The sequence below is a fragment of the Pleuronectes platessa genome, chromosome 14, assembly GCF_947347685.1.
Source record: "Pleuronectes platessa chromosome 14, fPlePla1.1, whole genome shotgun sequence".
Classification (NCBI taxonomy): Eukaryota; Metazoa; Chordata; class Actinopteri; order Pleuronectiformes; family Pleuronectidae; genus Pleuronectes; species Pleuronectes platessa.
The window spans coordinates 11759294-11779156 of NC_070639.1; the positions used below are offsets into that span (position 1 = coordinate 11759294).

The 19863-nt window shown below is 43.5% G+C and overlaps 1 protein-coding gene across 1 annotated transcript; it reads right to left on the reverse strand.

Moving 5' to 3' along the window:
* Positions 1-327: 327 nt before the first annotated feature.
* On the reverse strand, positions 328-2602 carry sox21b (SRY-box transcription factor 21b). The gene is made up of 2 exons (XM_053440652.1): positions 2362-2602; positions 328-2201 (listed from the first exon to the last, which is right to left on the reverse strand). Exon 2 carries the CDS (start codon positions 2181-2183, stop codon positions 1443-1445), a length of 741 nt encoding a protein of 246 aa, XP_053296627.1. The 5' UTR covers positions 2184-2201; positions 2362-2602; the 3' UTR covers positions 328-1442.
* Between the last annotated feature and the right edge of the window lie 17261 nt (positions 2603-19863).

The following is a 19863-nucleotide window of genomic DNA, read 5'->3' on the forward strand; positions in this document are numbered from 1 at the left end:
TCTCTCTCTCTCTCTCGTGCTCCCTCTTTCTTCCTCTCCTTTTTTTTCCTGGGAAACGAAAGCTCAAGAGTTTTATCTTCCCCCATTCACGATTAAAATTGTGATAAATAAGGGGTTTTCTTTTTTGTTGGCTCTTGATTACAATGGGCTGATTTAGATTTCCTCCTCCCCACACCCACCCACCCACCACCACAAGTGATGCCATTCACAGCGTGGACAAAAGCGGCCTTTGGAGGATACCTTACACTTCACCTGGACCGAGGAGCAGAAAAAGAGAAAAGATAACAATCTTGTTCATCTCACCAAGAACTACAGCCTGCGATCCCCTTCCGTTTTTTGTTTTTTTATCAATCCGAAGACGCTTTATTGTGTAGTCCTTTTTTTGCTCAACAAGTGAACAGTAGCAATAGGTTTGAAGTACAGAACGGAGGTTAAAGAAAACACAAAAAACATACAAATTCCATAAGAGTTAGATAAAAATGTTTTTCTTCTTCGTCTTCTTCTTCTTCATCTCCTCCTCCTGCACACGATACCAGGAGTTGTAGAGTGAGGGATTCAAGAAAAAAATAATTGAGAAGGCTAAACTCCCATTGGCATTTTTTAAATGTTTGTACTTTTCTTTAAACCCGAAAGTTTGCAATGCACTGGAAATTGAATACCACCTTCAAAATAAATTACATCCGTCTCATGTGCAAATATTACAGAACTGGTTTTGTCCTCTTTAGAAAAAAAAAAGGAAAAAGAAAAGGTCTGGGTTCACCATAGATTCCACTAAACAATAAATATTACAGACATCTATAAAACGGTTTAAAAACTCAAAATATACACCGGATTTCTAGGTTTCCTGGCCCTATGTCTCAAACACTAAGCCTATAACGGCAAATAAACTAGAGTCATTTTTATCTGTACACATTTACAGTCACTCAAGAGAGAGGATGGCGTGGTGGTGTTGTGACAATCCTCCTTGATCCATGAATTTGACCCCTACAACATGACATCTGAGAGGAAACGCGGTGGTCCCGTGATTGACATTGTCATTGGAGGCTACAGGCTGCAGCCCTCGGATCCACCGGGCTCAAGCAGGTGCAACTTGCAAAAAAAAAAAAAAAAAAAAAAAAGGTAGAAAACGACCACCTTTCAAAATGAGTTTTCACAAATTGTTCTGCTACCCCTTCCTCTCCAACGTGTGCCGTGTTGTGTGTGCCATCCTTCAGTCCTTCCTCTGCGCGCACACAGGGGACGGCTGCGTAATAATAGATTAGAGAGCTCTCTAAATAAGCATTACCTTAGATAAAGGCGTTAATCAATGTACATACACATGTGATATCTGAGACGACGAGCACTTCATCACATGTACAAGTTTGTGCATGCATAATAAAACTCTTGCATGGATAACTTTTTTGTTTTGAATGAATTTCTTATAGAAGTCCAAACTGGGCCTATCATAACGCCGCAGCGTACGCGGAGTACGGTTCAAGTTGAGGTTTCCCCATCCCGGGGAGCAGAATGTACGCTAAGGGCGGCTGGAGTCCCGCTGAGGGCCAGGCCGAACAGTTACAGGGGATCATGTAGCCCGGGTTTCCAGGGGACGGGTGTGAGTGAGTGTGGGCGTGCGTCCCGCCACCTACACTCCCGGCGAACGCCGCGGCGCTTCCCGGCGGGTAGCCCAGCGGGGAACCGTACGGAAAAGAGGGGTGGGAAAGCTCTGACATCTTGGATCCCAGGTCGAAAAAGGAGTAGGGGTTCGCGGACATGGACGGGTTGAAGAAGACCCTCGCAGCCGCGGCTGCAGCAGCCGCCGCCGCCTTGTCCGCGTGCCCCATCACGGAGTCGGAAAGCGATCCCATGGAAAGCCCGCTCACTTTGAGCGCGTCGTGCTCCCCGAGGTTGTAGGGCATGGGGAAGGAAAACTTATCTTTCTTCATCAGAGTCTTGGGCTTCCGTCTCGGTCTGTATTTGTAGTCTGGATGCTCCTTCATGTGCATCGCTCGCAGCCGCTTGGCTTCGTCGATGAACGGCCGCTTCTCGGACTCGGTGAGAAGTTTCCACTCCGCTCCCAGTCTCTTGCTGATCTCGGAGTTGTGCATTTTGGGGTTCTCCTGGGCCATCTTCCTGCGCTGGGCTCTGGACCAGACCATGAAGGCGTTCATCGGGCGTTTGACGTGATCCATTGGTTTAGACATGTTGGCACAAAAGCGATTCTAGAAAAAAAAAAAAAAGGATAAAAACAGTTTAAAATAAAATTAAACCTAAAGACTAAATAACTTTACGCACAACAAATCCCACAACACAAGTTGTGAACGCTCATTCAAATGCACTCCACAATCCACAACAACCACAGCTCGCGTTTCGCCTACTCACTTAAAGAGTTCAGTTCTTCATCCCTCCGTTGTACAATCTTCTGAAAAGTACAAGTGGCTGCGTCCTCGCGTGCGCTCAGCTTATGTTTTCTGCTCCATGGTGGCATCCATCAGCGAAAGCCTGTGCGCCTTGAGCAAAGCTGGGTGGAGGGAGGGTGGAAACACACGGTCCTGTCGCCTGAGACTGTCAACAGCAGCAGCGTTTACGCAAGTGGATGACAACTCCCGCTCGCCCCATGTGAAATACGAGGATTTGTGTGGCAGGTAGTGAAAGTGCCGGTGGCGCATGCGCAACAGCAGCAGGACGCGCATCCCAGTGTTGAGCGATTTTTTTTTCTCTCTCTCTCCCTCTCCCTCAAATCCCACCCCGAGTTCCAAAAGAAAAGGCACCTCTTCATTATTATTATTATTATATATCTTTATTAAGGGCGTTTGAACTCAGAGTGGTGATCTCGCCTGCCGCCTGAGCTCATTAATAATGTTGTGGCTTATTGTTTATTCTAATGAGGAACGTGTCAAAATGGAATCTTTACATGGATGAAGGAGGGAATGAGCCTATTTAACACACACATATTGCGAAGGTGGCTGCGTTACAGTCAGGTGCATTGATGACATCTGAGTCATCTAACTTTTGAAAAGAAGTTGCCCCCCCCACCCCTCCTCTTATTCTTACAAACCACTTGTCATTACACGCCTAATCACCACTTCCTCTCTGTTCGTTTTGTTTAATTGACAATCTCACAGGCTTGAATCGGCTGCTGTCACTTCTGTCCCTTCCCTTCCCCATGGGTGGCACTGCCATTGGGAAGAAGTGGAGTGTGTGTGTGTGTGTGTGTGTGTGTTAGTGTGTGTGAAAGAGAGAGACAAGAAAAAGTAAAGGAACGTCTTCTTTAATTTTCTAGATATTGTGGCATTTTGGCGTAAATACTAAAATGCTGAGGAGGTCTGAAGTGTTTCTAATCGCGCGCGGTGGAAATTAATTACTTTCCTGAAATCCCCCCTTTTCACTTTCACTTCAAAGGACCTTCCCAAGGGCAGCGAATCGACAACTGGAATTAGGTTGTCGAATATTCAACTAAGCAATTACAGCTATCTGCAGGACTTGTTGAGTAAATTGTAGGTTTAAGTGGTTTGTTCTCGCACCTTCCCCGTTGTACATAATTATATACAGTGCATGTGTATGGGGGAAAAAAGAAAGAAAGAAATAAGAGAGGAGGCTGCATGGAACAATATCATAAATGAGGAATTAGGCTGTAGGTCGATATAAATGGATGTCAAATTCAATTCATGCACTGTTGTTCTTTTTTATTTAACAGTTCAGCCTATTTAGGGAGAGTTTACACAACATGGAATTATTATTATTATTATGAATAGTAATAAACGTTGGATAAATAATAGTCCCGATAACATGGGTATGTAAGTTGAGTGAGGACCAATTCCACAAAAATTGTGCGTAATTTCCAAGAGCGCCCTTAATTCCTGCTGCGCGTAAATGTCCCGTTTAATGTGGATTTTTTTCTCTCTCTCTCTCTGTAGGAACTTAAAAATAAAGCTGTCTGAATGAGGCACCATTCTTTTGTCTCAAGTACCTGACAAGGTGAGGATGATCCGCGCCGCAGAGAGACAGACGTGCTGCTGCAGCCTGTATAAACTCTGCAGCCGCAGCATCTCTCAACACCGTGCGCGTCTCTTTGTCGGCTTGTCATTCCCCTCGATAACATTCCTGCAATGACGCGCTCCGTGCTCTCACTCCGCAGGAGCATCTGCCTCTCATGACACAAACCTGGGGGGAGAAAAAATATATATATGTGCCGTGAATTATGTGAATAAGTTACGGTGAAAAAGTTAATATCTGGAGTTGACCGTCACAAGGTGCGTAATTTTGCGCATGTGCCAGAATTTGAACTGGCCTATTTGGGGTATTTGTTGATTAATATCAGTTTCCATATTCTATAATTTTTATTGTGTACAATTTTTAAATCACATCTTTTCACTGTCTCACCTTCTTCCTCGGTGTGTTTTTTATTAACATGTTTTTGAGGCTATTACATGATGATGGGCCTGCAGTTGAAGCTGCAGGAGGTGAATCCATCCAGTGCATTTCATACTCATAAAAAAATGTCAAGATTCGTTGTATCTATTGCAAAAATAAATGTGCAGGGCGAGAAAACATTAATTTATCCAATTTAGTAATTGAGCTGAGATTAGACATAAATAATATTAATGTAATAATAATAACAACAGTAACACCTCCTGTCTATGTTGCTCCCCCTCTTTCTTTTTCTTTTTTTTTTACAGATGCCTGGGTGCTGAAAATAACACTTAAATAATTCAAGATGAGTTAGTGAGAGTGGGAGAATTACCTGCCGATAAAACCTGAGTCCAGCCTCTGAGACGGAGCCAGCACTCCCACCTCACAGCACACGGTTGATAAGACTGAATAGAAAAATATCATGCAAATAGAAGGCAGACAGCAGCAACAACAAGCCCACGGGGACATTTTCCTATACCCCGGCAGAGATCGCACACAGTTCACTCCAAAGTGCTAAAGCCATCACTCTGAAATAGGAGCCCCTGGAGGTGCAGGAATCTTCATGATAGCAGCACCAAACAGTTTATTCGCTCCCCAACACTTCACATAACTCTGGGATAAAGCAGAAACAAATTATGGAGGGGGTTGATGAGGATCCCTGGATAATCCCAGTTTGTATAAAGAGGCCTCGTCTATAAAGAATATTGCAGGATGTCTACTTCACCTCCTCTTTCTTTATGAGGTGTTCGGCGTTATTCTCCCGTTGGAAGTGGTGGGAGGGGAGTCAAGTTTGAGAGTAAATTGATTTCAAGGGAACACAAGTTGACCTCCTGCTATCAGATGGCTTCTCCATGGTGAGCATGGGTAAACAACAATATCGGCGGTTTGCCACTTCAAGCCCCACAGAGTGGAGAGTATTTACTGCCACATGAAAGTTTGCTCATTACCGAGGAGGTCTGAAGAAAGGGAGAGGAAGGGGTCCTGATTGTGTACCTGATGTGGTTTCCTTTTCAGCTTGTCTGATCACAGCTCTGCCGGGATCTTCCTCCCTTCTTAGTCGTTTTTTTCCTTCCCCTCTTTCAGCTCGGCTGCTCTCACGCATGGAGGCCGGGGCCCAGTAAGGCAGATGCACCTCCACAGATGAAAGTCTCCTCGGTTTCCATCTGGTAATTTCCACTAATGCTCGTGCCAATTGCTCCACTTTTTCAAGATGATTTCCTGATTAAGGATTTATTCCGCAGATAAGCAGCACAAATGTGGGACGAAATATTTCATTAATTTATCCGAAGCCCTATTTAAAAGCATGACTGATATAACGCCGGAGATGTAAGGGGGAATAAACATAATGTACTTTCATTCAGAATCACTGTACATTTTCTGTTAACTCTCTTTCATCACATTGCCTAGTTATATAAATAAACTCTAGCCGCGGATGATGAGGACAAAGAAATTCATTTAATAAAGAGATTTTAGTAAATAAAAATAAAAATAAAATAGATGTGAATGAATCTTCCAGCAGAGCAAACATGTAACATAGGCTGAAGGACACAAGTGTTCACTGCATGATGTGGAGGGTACATTGAAAGTCAATGTGTCACTATCACACACCATTAGCTGCAGGATCTTATCTTAAGTGAGCCTTTGATAAAGTGCTAATGACAAACAGTTTAGCGTTGCAAGGGATCCAATTGATTACTATTTAAAGATGATTGCATTTAGATTAGAAGTCATTTTGTCTAATGAGGTTTCTTTACAGCGCCCACAATATGTAGAAAATATGCTTAAGCGCAAGGCAATGTAATGATCGGATTGGTGAGGAGACAATGCCCGACTTCAGCGCCACTTCAAATGACTCACACAGAATGTCTGAATAAATACATAATTAATGTGAATAAAGTTAATATTTGTTTTTGTGGTTTAGAGATGTGACCTATTTTGAATGTTGTGTTCTGAAAATATATTCAATAAGCGCCAAATGAGTTGTGCAGTTCTTTAATCGCTCTAATTATACAGTCTTTATTGCTCCTTAGGGCAGACTGTCACGTCTTTGTCTCCCTGGGAATTATTTTGGTGAAGAACCAAAATATTTACACAACCACAACCTAAATATCACGCATATCAAGAGGAATTGAGAAATAATCCCCTCATAGAGCGCAGTATTAACTTAATCACATTAGTCAAAATACTATTGATAGTGGTCATGATCCCTACTGAGGGAATCTGTGATTCACAATAAAACAGCCATACAAGATAGAACACACTGGAGTGTGTATTAAAGACTGGGGACTGGAACAGGCAAATGGCCCTGAGGAGTGTGAGAGTGAGTGAGTGAGTGAGTGAGTGTGTGTGTGTTTGTGTGTGTGTGTACGTGCGTGTATGCTTGAATGATGGTAAAGAGGAGTGATTGTCAGTTCGATCTTGGAGGACCTGAACTGACAGATACAACAAACTTTGAAAGCACATTATGGAGGGAGAATGGCGACACAGAAGGATGTGGAGTCCGTGAGGTTGATAAGACCTTCATCTTTAAACCGCCGCTTGTCAAAGTATTATGTGTAATCTCACACTGCAGAATATCTCCAGACCCCGAGGGGCAAACAAAATAGCAGCTGCAATCACACGACTCCCTGGATCATTAAAGAAAAGAAGAGGGAAAAAAACGACCTACCCTACCCCGTGCAGAAGTCAGATTTTTTAACTCTGACTGCCGCTACCCCCCGCGGGGCGTGTGTGTTTAGCTTAAACCTGCCGCATCTTCTCCGGTGCACGAGTCCTGTGGTTCAAATCCACAGATACTTGTTTACCTCCAGGCGCTGAGATGACTTTTCCCATGATAGACTATTTTGAACCATTTAGCAGATACATTATCGCCAGCCTTTCTTCCTCATTATATTCCCCTTATCGCCACAGCATCGCTGCAAAGCCCCCAAATAGAGAGTTGTAATTACCCGGACTGCCACCTGATAGCGGCCCTTCTATCAGCTTTATCACTCCAGGTCCTGCTAACTCATCACAGGGACAGAGGGAAGAAAAGGCCTGCTTGTGGCACAGCCTGCAACAGATAGCTCATCTCAGATACATTTATAGTTGCAGTTGGGATCAGAGAAAACCGATGCACCAAGGCAATTTTTTTATCCACCCCTTCCCTTCAACCCCCACAAAGACTGCTCTCTCTCAGTCCTCTCCCAGTCTCTCGCTCTTTATGTGCAGGCTGAATTGAGGCCGCTCCACAAACAAAAAGTGATCCAATCTCCTTGAACCCGTGGCAGGGCAGTAACATGCTATTTGGGCTTTTCATAGTGTGCCATCGTCCTTGAGAGAAAGAAGGGGGGGGGGTAAAAATCCAGAGGGTGACTTGTTCATCTTTACCACTGCACAACAGGAAAGACACTTGCATAAAAGTTGACAGTATAGTGCTTGCAGCTTATTAACCACCTTTAACCCTTCTCGCAAGTTTCCGCGGCGTTATGAATAGGAAATGAAGCAGTGGATCTATGGATTTGTGTTCATCTGAGCTGAATGAAAGCCGGTGAATGCGCTGAAAAGTTGAGATGAAAGGTCAAGATTTATTCAGATTCAGTTCTTTGTAGACACACGTCTGCAAAAAATGACAAGTGAAAGTTAAATATGATAAAAATCTAACTCAACACCGCTCTGCTATTAAAGGTGACCTTTGTGATTTTTTTTTTTTCCTCCTCTGGAAAAAATCGTCGCCCATTGTCAGATGTAACAGCCAAGGTGAAAGCATAAATAAAATGACTTCTTTCTTTCAGAGAACGTGACTTTAAATGTTGTGAAATGATGTGTGTTGAGGAGAATGTCCAATTGCAACAAGTGAAATGAGATCTACGGAAGCGATATGAATTAATTTTCCTGAAAAACCTTTGAAATGAAGGGAAATAAATAAAATGTTGACGTTCTCTGACTTGCTGACAGGACAAAAGTCCTTGAAAGAATGATCGCACCTCTCCTGCCATTTGGTTTCTTCTTTTCCGAGCGTATAATTGTCTGACAATACAGAGTGTGCGTTTGCATTTGTGTGTCACAATCGCCATCCTGCATCTTTTCCTGTCATGCATTGTGCGTGCGGCCCCTGCTCTTCTCCATCACTTGTAACAATGAGAGGGCCTTTGTGCCTCTTCTCATCAGTATGTCAAAGAAACAGCCTTATAGTGACTGTGACCTCCATCAAATGGGGAAATTGTGAGGATGCATTGGAGCTCTATGGTTCCCATGGCCTGGGCTCCTTCTGACAGAGGCACTCCAACGCAGCCTGAAAAGAGAAATCAATCTTATGTGAGGAGATTAACTGACCAGGATAATAACCATGTAATTGAGAGAGGACAAAAAAAAAAAGAAAAAAGTCCCTACACTCCTGAAAAGAGTGAAATGACTGAGTTCCTGCAGATGGCTCGTCGCTGCAGTTCGCGGCAGTGTTGTCTTACACACCTCGGGGGACAAGACATGCGGCCGTTCAAACCACTGGATGAGTTCATTTTGCCGACGCGCAACACGGAGAAGGCCTGGTGATGGTCGCACTGCATTCTGGGCCGTGCCGCGCTCGGCCGTGGATGTGCGTGTCCTCCTACAAGCGCCGGTTTGAATGACAATATGATCAATGGGAGGGCAAGTGTCCTGTCAGCACGTCCTGTTGGCTGAGGTGGAGGTGGAGGTGGTGGAGGTGGGGGGTCTTACGGTGGCTGTCTCAGGTGATCTCATTATTTGATGGACACCGCGGTGGAGAGGCCGCGCTCACACTGGCCTCTCTCGTGTCGCTCACTTAATCAGGCCATTACTCATGCAGAGCGGCGAAAGGCACTTATAGGAAATATTGATCATATTTTGACAGAGTATCCCCCCCCCCCCCACACCCCCACCCTCCATAGTCAGCAATGCTTTACACACCCGCCGCGTTGATACCTGCGCTAAGCATCATTAGATGCCATTGCAGAAGGGTTACACTTATCAGCATTCCAAAGCAGACAGCCTGTGTGTGGAGATGTTTGCCGAACAATTTTTTCAGCTAATCTGTTTACTTGCAGTGTTTATCTAAACAGCCTGAGAGGGGAGGGATCGTAAAGCAAGGGAACACGGCTTTTCAAAATTAAACACTTCAAAGCACTAATCGCCCGCGTGAAGATTAATGAATTACTCTTAACGAACGCTCGGCTCGGTTTTTCACTTGTGCAGTTTGGCTCAAATCAATGCCTACGCAGCGCTGCACACTAGAGAGATAGCTATAACCCCAAAGGCCAGGACCCTGCGAGAGTCAGATCACCCTCCCGTGGGACATTTGCTAAAGATGCTGTGACACGCCTAAAGAGCCGAGCTCCAGCAGGGGCCCCGGGGGCTGTTTGCATTTGGCAGCACCAGCCAAAAGTATCTCCTCTGTCCAATTTAAGCCTCGCCAAGGGTCAAGTGAAATCAATATGTTAATCCATAAATTGTCCTGTGTGATAATTACAGAGAGGAACAGTAATTACAAAAGACATTAATTTACTTCTTAGATTCCGTGCCAGGGGGAGAGGGTTTCACCCGCAGCCCCTAATTCATCTGGAGGCAAACAATTCACAGAGGAAGCGTCCTCTCTTTTTCGGAGCAGCAGTTGATTCTTTTAAGGAACAGTAGGTGCACACAAGCCCCCGGGCTAAGCACTTTTGGATATGCTAAAGGTTTTGTTTGAAGGTTCCCGTGTAGTCAACTCCAGGGTTCTTACACCGGTCAATGATCACAAAGGTTTCGCGGAATATGCACTTTTGTTCCCTGTGACAATGTAGGGCATTAGCATAATAATAATATAATAAACCTATAAGGGCTATTAAGGGATAAAACCTTGATGTCCTCAGCTAAAGACACATGGAGCGCCACACAAACACCATGCTGCTTTAATAGGGCCACAACCTGTATACATTTTGATCTTTTTTCTTCCCGGCCTTTTTGAGGCATGGCACAAACATCGTGCAGGCATTCTTCTCTAAACCCCAGGATGCAGCTGGTCTGCCACTCGCTGTGCACTGTCAAGTGCAAGAAATGAGTCTCTTTTATCAGGACGGAGCAAATCTGGGCTAATGTGTCTGGTAGAGAGGGTCCCAGGGAGCCCCGCTCCCCCATTCTTTGGCCATTCTTTCCACTTTTCTCCTCTCCTGCACTTGGGATAATTGCAGTTTAATTGGGTGACAAGAAATGAAAACTGTGTCCACATTATCTAGGAGTATCTCTTTTTCCTCCAGCCTGCCATCAATTCAAAGAAGCCCATTTATCAGTACAGGGAAACTGATGCTTGGTCAGCGGAGGAGAGGCTTGGAGCACCGGTTAGCAAAATGAAGAGAGAAAGGGGCTGGGAGCAATGGGAGGGGGTGTGACAGCAAAGAAAAATGCTCTTTGTGTCTTATCGTAACCATACATTCATCGGGGAGATGCATATCATTCTAGTGCTCTAAATCAATAAGAAGACAATGAAATGATTCCAAGAATGATTTCTTTCAGGAAAGGAAAAGATATCCATTCTTCAACTCAAAATCATCAACAGTTTTCTTCGAATGCTTGAGTTTAACTATCCAGAGAAATCAGCCGCCCAGACAAGCAGGCTAAAGACGATCAGCGCGTCTCCAGGTTTGAGGCTCAGATGTGCTTCATCGCCAACTCCATTCACTTCCTCAGCCTTCTTAAATTCTGCATGGCAAGGTTATAGAAGCCGAATCGTACTCAGGCTACCCGCAGCTCACCCTTTTTGTTTGTGAGGTACTCAAGCTTAAAAGCGTCTTTCAGGATGCATGAATGCACTTCATTTTCTCTTTGAGAACTTTGCTCTGATAGCTGAAAAAAGGAAGGTTGTTTAGAGAAGGAGGGAGAGACAATGAGGGTAAAATGAAAGCTTTCAGATTCCATTATGAGCATTGCCCTCTACTCTTTTGAGCTTTTTATACTGTACATTTCCCTCACAATAATTCCTTTTCACCTTAATATGCTTGCCAGTCGCTGGAGCACAATTCTAAAGGGGCCTTGCATCAGGGTTATGGTAATACAGTAAATACTACAAAAATGATGGAGAGGCATTCGGAGGGAGGATCACAGAGAAGAAAATAGCAGATCAGAAAACGGCTTCATTAGTACTTCGCTACCCTCTGCACAGAAGTAGATGAAAGAGAAGAGACCTTGCCAGTGCACTACATACATACCTATTCAGTCTCAGGTGCATTTGCTTTGTGCAGCACCTAAGCACGAAAATCTGTTGTACAATGACCAAGCTGGAGTGCCTTCCACTCTGAATGCAACTGGGGACCTTCCCTCAGCACAATACATTTGAAGGTTATTGTTATTGTCTGCTGTTGGGGAGTGCGTACATGTGTGACGAAGACGTGCGCGCGTCTGCCATGCGTGTGCGGATGTTGTACATCGGAGGTGGACAGCATATTGTCAACAGCGTTAAGAAGATACCTGAGTCATATTACTTTGTGGAGTATTAAAAAAAGGTGTTCGGCCTCTTTGCAGGACCGAACAGCTGCTTGAGCCTGGAGGAAACAAGATGACAAACAGTGATATGAAGGTGGGCCATATTAGCTCATGCTTCACTTATACGTAAATTTGTCGAGCACAAGCATATGTAGCATTGCCTTTGTGGTGAATTGTGGGGGTTTTCCGGACTTCACTCTTCATATGTTGTGTGATTGAGCAGTTTCTGACAAATGCATTAAAAGTGGTTCTTGAAGGGCTGGTCGATGTGAACAGGTCCATGTGCTATGACACTGTGGACCTGGGTTTTAGCAGATAAGTTCTTCAAATTGGCTTTAAATATAGTGCAACTAACCCCTTTGAGCAATATTTGTTTTTGAGTTTTTCTGAGCTCCGGCCATTTTAATTCATGATATAATATAATATTTATATAATTTATGTTGTGGGGACCTAAATCTGTTGAGAAAGACACAGTATGAGGACAAGAGCAAGTTCACATAAACGGAAATCCTTACATTTTAAGGTTATGTTAAGGTTAGATTAAGGTTAGGTTAAGGATAACTAAGAGTAGTATTGTCTTGTATTGTAGTATCTATGGTTAAGGTGAGCATAGGTCTCCAGGAAACCAATGTAAGTCAATATAATATCTTCTGAAGTCATGAAAACAAAACTGTGTTTGTGTGTGCTATTTGTGGGGTTTGATTCTTTGCCATATTAAAATGATACCTTTCCTACAACACAATTTTTCCATCTACAGGATATAATTTGATTAAGTAACAGTCATTTTTCTAACTGGATAACAGACCATAGAGGATTTGCCTGGGGCGACTTGCAGAATGACCCGTGAGAATCGACCGATTACAAACATTACAACATGTTTGCCTGTGTGTGCATGTAAAATGTTATCGTCTTTATGCCTGTGTGTGTAAATGTGTGTATGTTTTCATTTTTTATGGTACATGTGCTCTGTATGTGTGTGTGTGTGTGTGTGTGTGTGTGTGTGTGTGTGTGTGTGTGTGTGTGTGTGTGTGTGTGTGTGTGTGTGTGTGTGTGTGAGATGAAGTATTTCATATTATTTTTTGTAAATTTTAAATTACAAAGGGAATCAGCTTGGACAATTATTTAATAAATACATAAGATCTATGTGATTTAATTCAAATGATTTTTTTTGTACAGATATTCATTTCGATAATTTATATCAACTTAGGACAATAAACTGCGTGATAAGATCAAGTTGACATAATCAAACATGCACTGACACTAATGCCTCTTTGCCAATTTCAGCAGCAGCATGTAACTTCTATGATAATTCCCGGGATGAAAATCAAATGCATGGTTATGAACTCAACAATGGGCGTATGGCAGTAAAGCTGACACTCAGGGCTATAGGAAGGAATATGGCTGCCACATCCATCCAGGCAGTGTTAATCATTTTCACGCAGGGCAGCAGTATCAAATTGCTAAAGGAGAATTGCTTTAGCCTGGTCAGTGCAGGGAGCAGTTCGTCTAATCAGGGTGCAAATAAGGTTTGATCACTGTCCAGCGTAATCTGGCCCGCAAGCATTTACAGCACTAAATCAAGCACGGGGGAAGCTGCAGGTGCTGCCTCGCAGACAGGCCTCCCCCTGGGGGCTCTGTGCTGGGGAATAAACAGCAAATAAATGGCAGTGCTGGGAGAGCGATGAGCTGATTAACTCACTGCAGGGCAGTTTCTCATTATCCCGTTAACCCAGACGGAGACCTACCCAATCTTACACCTCGTCTCGCTTACAGTAGGGCGCTGGCCCGCGCAAGGCAGCCTCACATTGTCTGGGTTTTGCTTTCAGTGACAGAGTTTGTGCAGATGATGTGTAAAAAAAATAAAAAAGTGGGGGTGTGAGGGGAAAGTGTGTGTGTGTGTGTGTATGTGTGTGTGTGGTGGTCCATCTCTGGGGAGACTGCTAATGTGTCAGCTCCATGGCTCATTTCTTTCAATTACAGCGGCTGGACGGAGAGAGCCCACCAGCAGTCCACTGACAGATCCATATGGGTCCCATCACCGCTTATCACCGGCCCACTTGTGGATAATTCATTTACCCCTTTAATTGAATATGATATATTACCAACAACAAAGGCTGTTATACGTTACACAATTCACACATTGTTCACCGAGAGAATGTTATCTTGAAACCTTTCAAACAGAGGTGGGAGTATTCATCTGAGCCACAGACAATCATTTTGTAATTTATAAGAAAACACATGGACAAATAGGAACAGTGTTAATCTGAAATAATTTCTGTCTAGAATAAAGTTAAAACCCATGTAAAGGAGCTTTATTGAAATAAAGAAAAGTCACTTTTTCGGCTGTCTGCTGCTCCACAGAAAAATTAATTTCCCAATGTTGGTTTAGCACGTCACCTGAATATAAAGCATCCTCTGTCATACTTTGAAATGAGCTGCACTGTTCCTCATTGTGCCTCCCCCTGTGGTTTCAGAGCGAATTAATTAACACGATACAGAAATAGGTAGAATGCAAATGTTGGAGCCCCTCACTTTATGCCCGGGTATCCTTTTGTTCCCCTTTATTCTACCAAATTATTTAATTGGGTCTCTCCGATTGTGCACAGACACAGGAAGGAACACAGGCCATTGTCCGCCTCGGTGCGAGCCACAATACGGTATCAAATTCAATTCCCATCAAACCGGGGCATGCAGGCTGCTGCAGAGCCCACCGCAGCCCTGGAGATTAATGAAGATCTGCATCAAGGCAAAGCGCTGGTCTGAGATGGGAGATTTCTCCCAAATAAAAGATCCCTTCACCAAGAACAAAAGGGGCCCTGAAAAGCAACGGGATGCTCCGAGAGGATGAAATAAATCAAAACAAAGGCGAGAGTTTGGGGTGGGGAGAGGGGAAGCTCCGACACTAACCAATTTATTTTCTTTTTATACGATTCGCCTAATTCAGTCTCAACATAGGCCTAATATTAACGTTTTGTACACAGTAACAATAAATATAATGTAAATGCAGTCACATTTAAGTCCTATACAAACGGCACAAAAAAAGGGAATGGTCTCAAAAATGACTTGAGAGAACAATCATTTCCCTAAAATCAGCTCTAAAGCAAAATGTCACCTAGCCGGTTCACCTCGATTACCGCATGATCGTCAAATGGCAAATTAATACACATCCTTCCTCTTTTTTTCCCCCTGTCCTTTCAAATAACAGTGAGAGGAGCGACACACTCCAACTGTATTCAGAGTGTCTGAATGGTTTTCCTCCCTCCACTCGCTTTGTATGACCTGCAACAACTGGATGACTTGTTCTGCGAGCGCAGCGTGTCGACAGGTGGGCTCTTTCAACTCAGCCTAGCACAACTATTGTTTTCGTGTTTGCCTGACGGATTCCAGGCTTCGCGTCTTTTGAGCCGTCCGATAACCACAAGCAGGCGGCGTCCTTGGTGGAATAGATAGACGTTTTAATCAGTTAGGCAAAAAATAAATAAAATCTATATTCCTTTTTAAAACTTGAATTCGGATAGAAGCGATTGTTCTATTAACCGGTGCAGCAAACATTTGGTTTCACTGAGCGAGAGAGAAAAGATTTGAAGTATTTTATTTTTTTTTGGTCAGTGCCACCTGAACACAATGCTCCGCTCTTTCACATTCAGCACATGGTGTGTCCCGGCTGCCCGCCATATTTACTTCATTTCCCCCGATTCATAGATGCTGCTCACTGGACCGGAACATTCCAGCTGCCACCTCAACATCTCATTATTTTTCTGGAATATCAAGCTTGTATCTTCTTGATAAATAATTCGCAGTAGTATAATGTATCAGACTAAAACATATTTTGAGGGGGGCACGGAGGTTAAAGTGCCAATCTCACCTTTTTAATTTTTTTTCGCCCCGAAGACAGAGATTTCCATATATAGAGTGACCATGGTTTGTGTTCAACATGAGCAATCGGGATGAAGCGCGCGGCGACACATATTGCTGTCAGAGATTGGAAATGAGGCCTGCTAACCTGTAGGCAGCCTCCCCAGACCAATCAGCTTTACACATTGCCAATGCATTTGCCGCCTCCAAACAGAATTGTGACTGTGAAGTTTTTATCGGAGTAGTTGACAAACATTACTCTTTAATGCAGTTTTGTAGAAATGCATTCTTATCCCTCTTGGAAGGCATTTATCTACTTGAAACCTGCAAAATGGTTGCCACAGGGAAGGATTTCTTTTAATGGACTACAATAGGCTCAGTATGGGACACATTCTGATTTTGGTGATAGATAGGGAGCCCCGGCCATATATTCATGGGAAATTGTTTATCTTCAAGCGAAAGGAGAGAAAGGCCATTCTACAATAGCATTTCTACTTTCATCTGAAATGATTCTTTTCACTCATATAAATTGTTCTGTAGAATTTCAGACAGATGCTTTTCACGAAAAATTTCAATCTGCAGAAAAGAGTTGTCACATGAATAGAAGCCACCCGGTCGGAAAAAAATATGTATTGCCTATTTATACACACACAAGCACACATACTTAGAAACCGTATATGTGTGTATATGTATGTATATATATATATACACACACACACACACACACATATATATCATCTAAGATAAATACATATGTGAATATAAATATGTATCTATTTAAATGTGCATCTGTATGTATATACATATATTATACATATATTAAATGTTTTATGAATGTATCAAATACATGAAATGTGAATATTACATTATTATCTATTAGAATTATAATATTATTAGGTCAGGGTTAGGGTTAGGGTTAGGTGGACGTATCACCTAAACCTGAAAAATTTTTGGTGGAAAATAGTAGACGAAGAAAACTCTGTGGGAGGCAAATGTCCCACAGCGTCTGCTATTCACTCTGAAGCACATTGTGTTGCGGTGCTGTCTCCCAGGCCTTGTGCGGCTGAGGCTTTTTTCCCTTCCTTGTGAGGTCCTTGTGATGCTCTGGGAGGGCCTTTCCCCGGCCCGTCTCTGTAACAGAAGCCAGCAACCGGGCGACACAATGTGAGAGCAGGGCCTGAAGACGGGGGGGCCTTGTGCACTCTTAACGCCACTCTCAGGAAGCGGGGACAATAAATCAATAGACTGTCCCTCTCCAGTAGGGGCCAAATGTAAACAAATTGAAAGGGACGGAGAACAAAACAGATTGGTGAGGGAAACAGACATACTCAATGGGGGCACAGCTACAGATGAAATGGCTTTGTTGTCATTTCCTACCATCTTTCACTATGATGTGTGTCACTCACAAACGTGACATGCAATAGCGATGTCACATTTCGGCCCAAAAACGGAACAGGTGCAAAGACTCCGACAAATTTCCTCACATTTAACCCAACCCGAGCGTTATTTCATGCTTTAAAATGAACATCGGCAATGTGATGAGACGTACGCGGTGTTGCAGGTAGCCTAATTTGTCAGCGCACTTCTTCTCTGAGACGCGTGCAGACGAGACACGACAACATCTTGCACACCGTGTAACACACAGCGCTCAGGGGCACGGGCACAGATCTGTGTGCATGTCAGAGCTGCGTGCCACAAGTTAAATTAATGAATCTTTTAAAGGGTTTAGCTTCTTTTTTTTTTAATGAGAGAATCTGTTGTAGCTTTTTTATCAAACCTCTTCATATTTCACTGAGGTGGAATGGTGCACCACATTTGCGAGGCAGAACTAATGCTATATAAATCTCAAGTAATAAGCGGGCCCCGGGGACATCATCTAAATGAAGATTTTACACCAATTTAAACCTGCCTGCAATTTGTTTCCTGCCTAAAGTGCATGTGTTTAACAGGTGCTGCAGACGCAAGCGCTTCCCCGCAAAAGTGTCGCTATGTCTCCTTTATTAATTTCTGGATTGCGAGTGGGCGGGGGACTATGAAGAGAAAGGGGAGTTGACAAACACTAATCAAAGGTTCCGAGTGGGACGATTCCGCCACAGAAGCAATGTACTTTCGCTTCATTTGCAAACTAATGATTTTAAACCTCCACAATCTGTTTGAGGTCAGCTCCTGTGTATTTTGGATACGCTTGGCTATTAGCATCACTGAAAGCTTCAGATGTGTCAAGCCCGCTCCCCCTCCAGTGATAGTCACCTACTTTAATTTCCCTGCAGGCCTCAGAGGGGGATGAATTCAACTAAAATCACAAGCTGTTTTGTTGGCAATCCTTTGTGGCCTATAATGAATCTAATGAATATAAAGAGAGGAGGGGGAGGGAGGGGGGGAGAGAGGGATAGAGGCGAATACATTTCAACCACGCTGTGTTGCTTTTACTTGACGATTTGTGACCCTCGACAAAGGGACAATGGCGAGTGTTTTTGTACCCTTAATTTGCCTTTGTGTTTCAGCTTCATCTCTTTCAACGCCAGAGCATTGAAAGTTGTCAGTTGAAGAATAACTGCTGACTCCGCGGTCCGTCAGACAAAGGGAGGGGGGTTTAAGATGAATCCCTAACTATCAGCCGGCCAGAGGAGCAGAAAGGGAAAGGGGCTCAAAGACAACAACGGGCAAGTCAAAGGTAGAATTAGCCCGGGTTCCCAAACCGGCCTGAAGCACTTCCTCTCTCTTCACAACAACAAAAAAAATACGGTGCTTCCACCTCTTAAAAGCTGCTGAACATTTGTGTTTGCACTGAATTAAAGGGGCTCATCTGATAAGAGCAGAGGATAAAGACCCGCTGGAGTTAAACAAAATATGGAATGTTGGTAAATTTCTCCGGTTATATCCATAATACTACATTTTCCTTTAGAAAACTGCATTTTCACTGCAATGTCCACACCAGTGCTTTGGCTCCTTATCAGTTTTAATTTTCGTCCACACTAACATGCCTGAAAATGCTTATATCACTCCAGGCACGCGCGTCCCGCTCCACACAGGCATTTTCGAAGATAGCTCAAATAAAAGCTTGACTACTACGTATGTAAGCGGTTGTATCATAGTAAGATGCTAAATATAACTGCACAGCAGCTGTTAGCAAAGACAACAGGGTCAGCAACCCTTGTAATTAATTATCCATGTTGTGTTCTACACTGTTAGTCAAGGCCGGTTGTTTTCCTCCAGAGGGGGTCATGTGACAGGAGCCTGACAAATCAAACAAAAGCTTCATCATGACCGAAAAGACCCAATCAGCATGAGGCTGCTGAGTGTCTGTGTCATCGTTTCTAAACATCTCGGGTTCTGTCGGTCCAGACTTAAAAAAAACAGTAGCCTGGATTTTGAAAAAAACGCCACTCCGTATTAGCTTGAATATGTCTCTGCTCATGGTGGCGGCCAGGCGTATCCATAGCAAACAGAAGAGCAGTAGTATGGATGTGGCCCCAGGTCCCTCAGGGGACAGGATCAAATCTACAGACTGGTTGTTCCCAGGTGCAAACAGCGTTAGGTCAGGACTTCAAAGTTTAGAGAGACAAATCCCAAAATGACCACGGCTAAAAGAAAAAGAATGCCACACTAAACCTTTCATCACAGGAACTTTTTAGGAGCTGTCGTGAGCGTTGGGTAGACGATAAAAAAAGTTCTGTGTCACTGGTTCATGGCGGCATGCTCCCCAGTCCCTGTAATGATTTTCTATTCATAAACATGCAGTGTGCTATCCTCCACCTGGCAGCTGCCTCTGTGCATATGAGATTACTATTATGCATCTTCCAATCCCGAGGATAAACATCTCCCCACTTTTGAAGTTTGCAAGCATGAGGCATATTTTAGTGCCATACGACTTAAGCGCCCCTTCAGGTATCACTTGCAATCTCTCCACATTCTATATACATTGTTCAACTTTAATGGGTATCTAATTTGTGTTATCAGCTTACAGGGCAGTAAGTAATAATTTGCATGGCTGCCCTAAGCGAATATGCTTCCATAAGCATCCCATAGTATAGACACTAGAATGGATTAACCTCCATATTGGCTATGCCCCAACGGTCAATGCTTTTTTAGAAATAAGTAGAACAGATAGTTTAGTTTGGTGGTGATGAAAACGATCTGTATTTACCACAAAACCCGTCTACC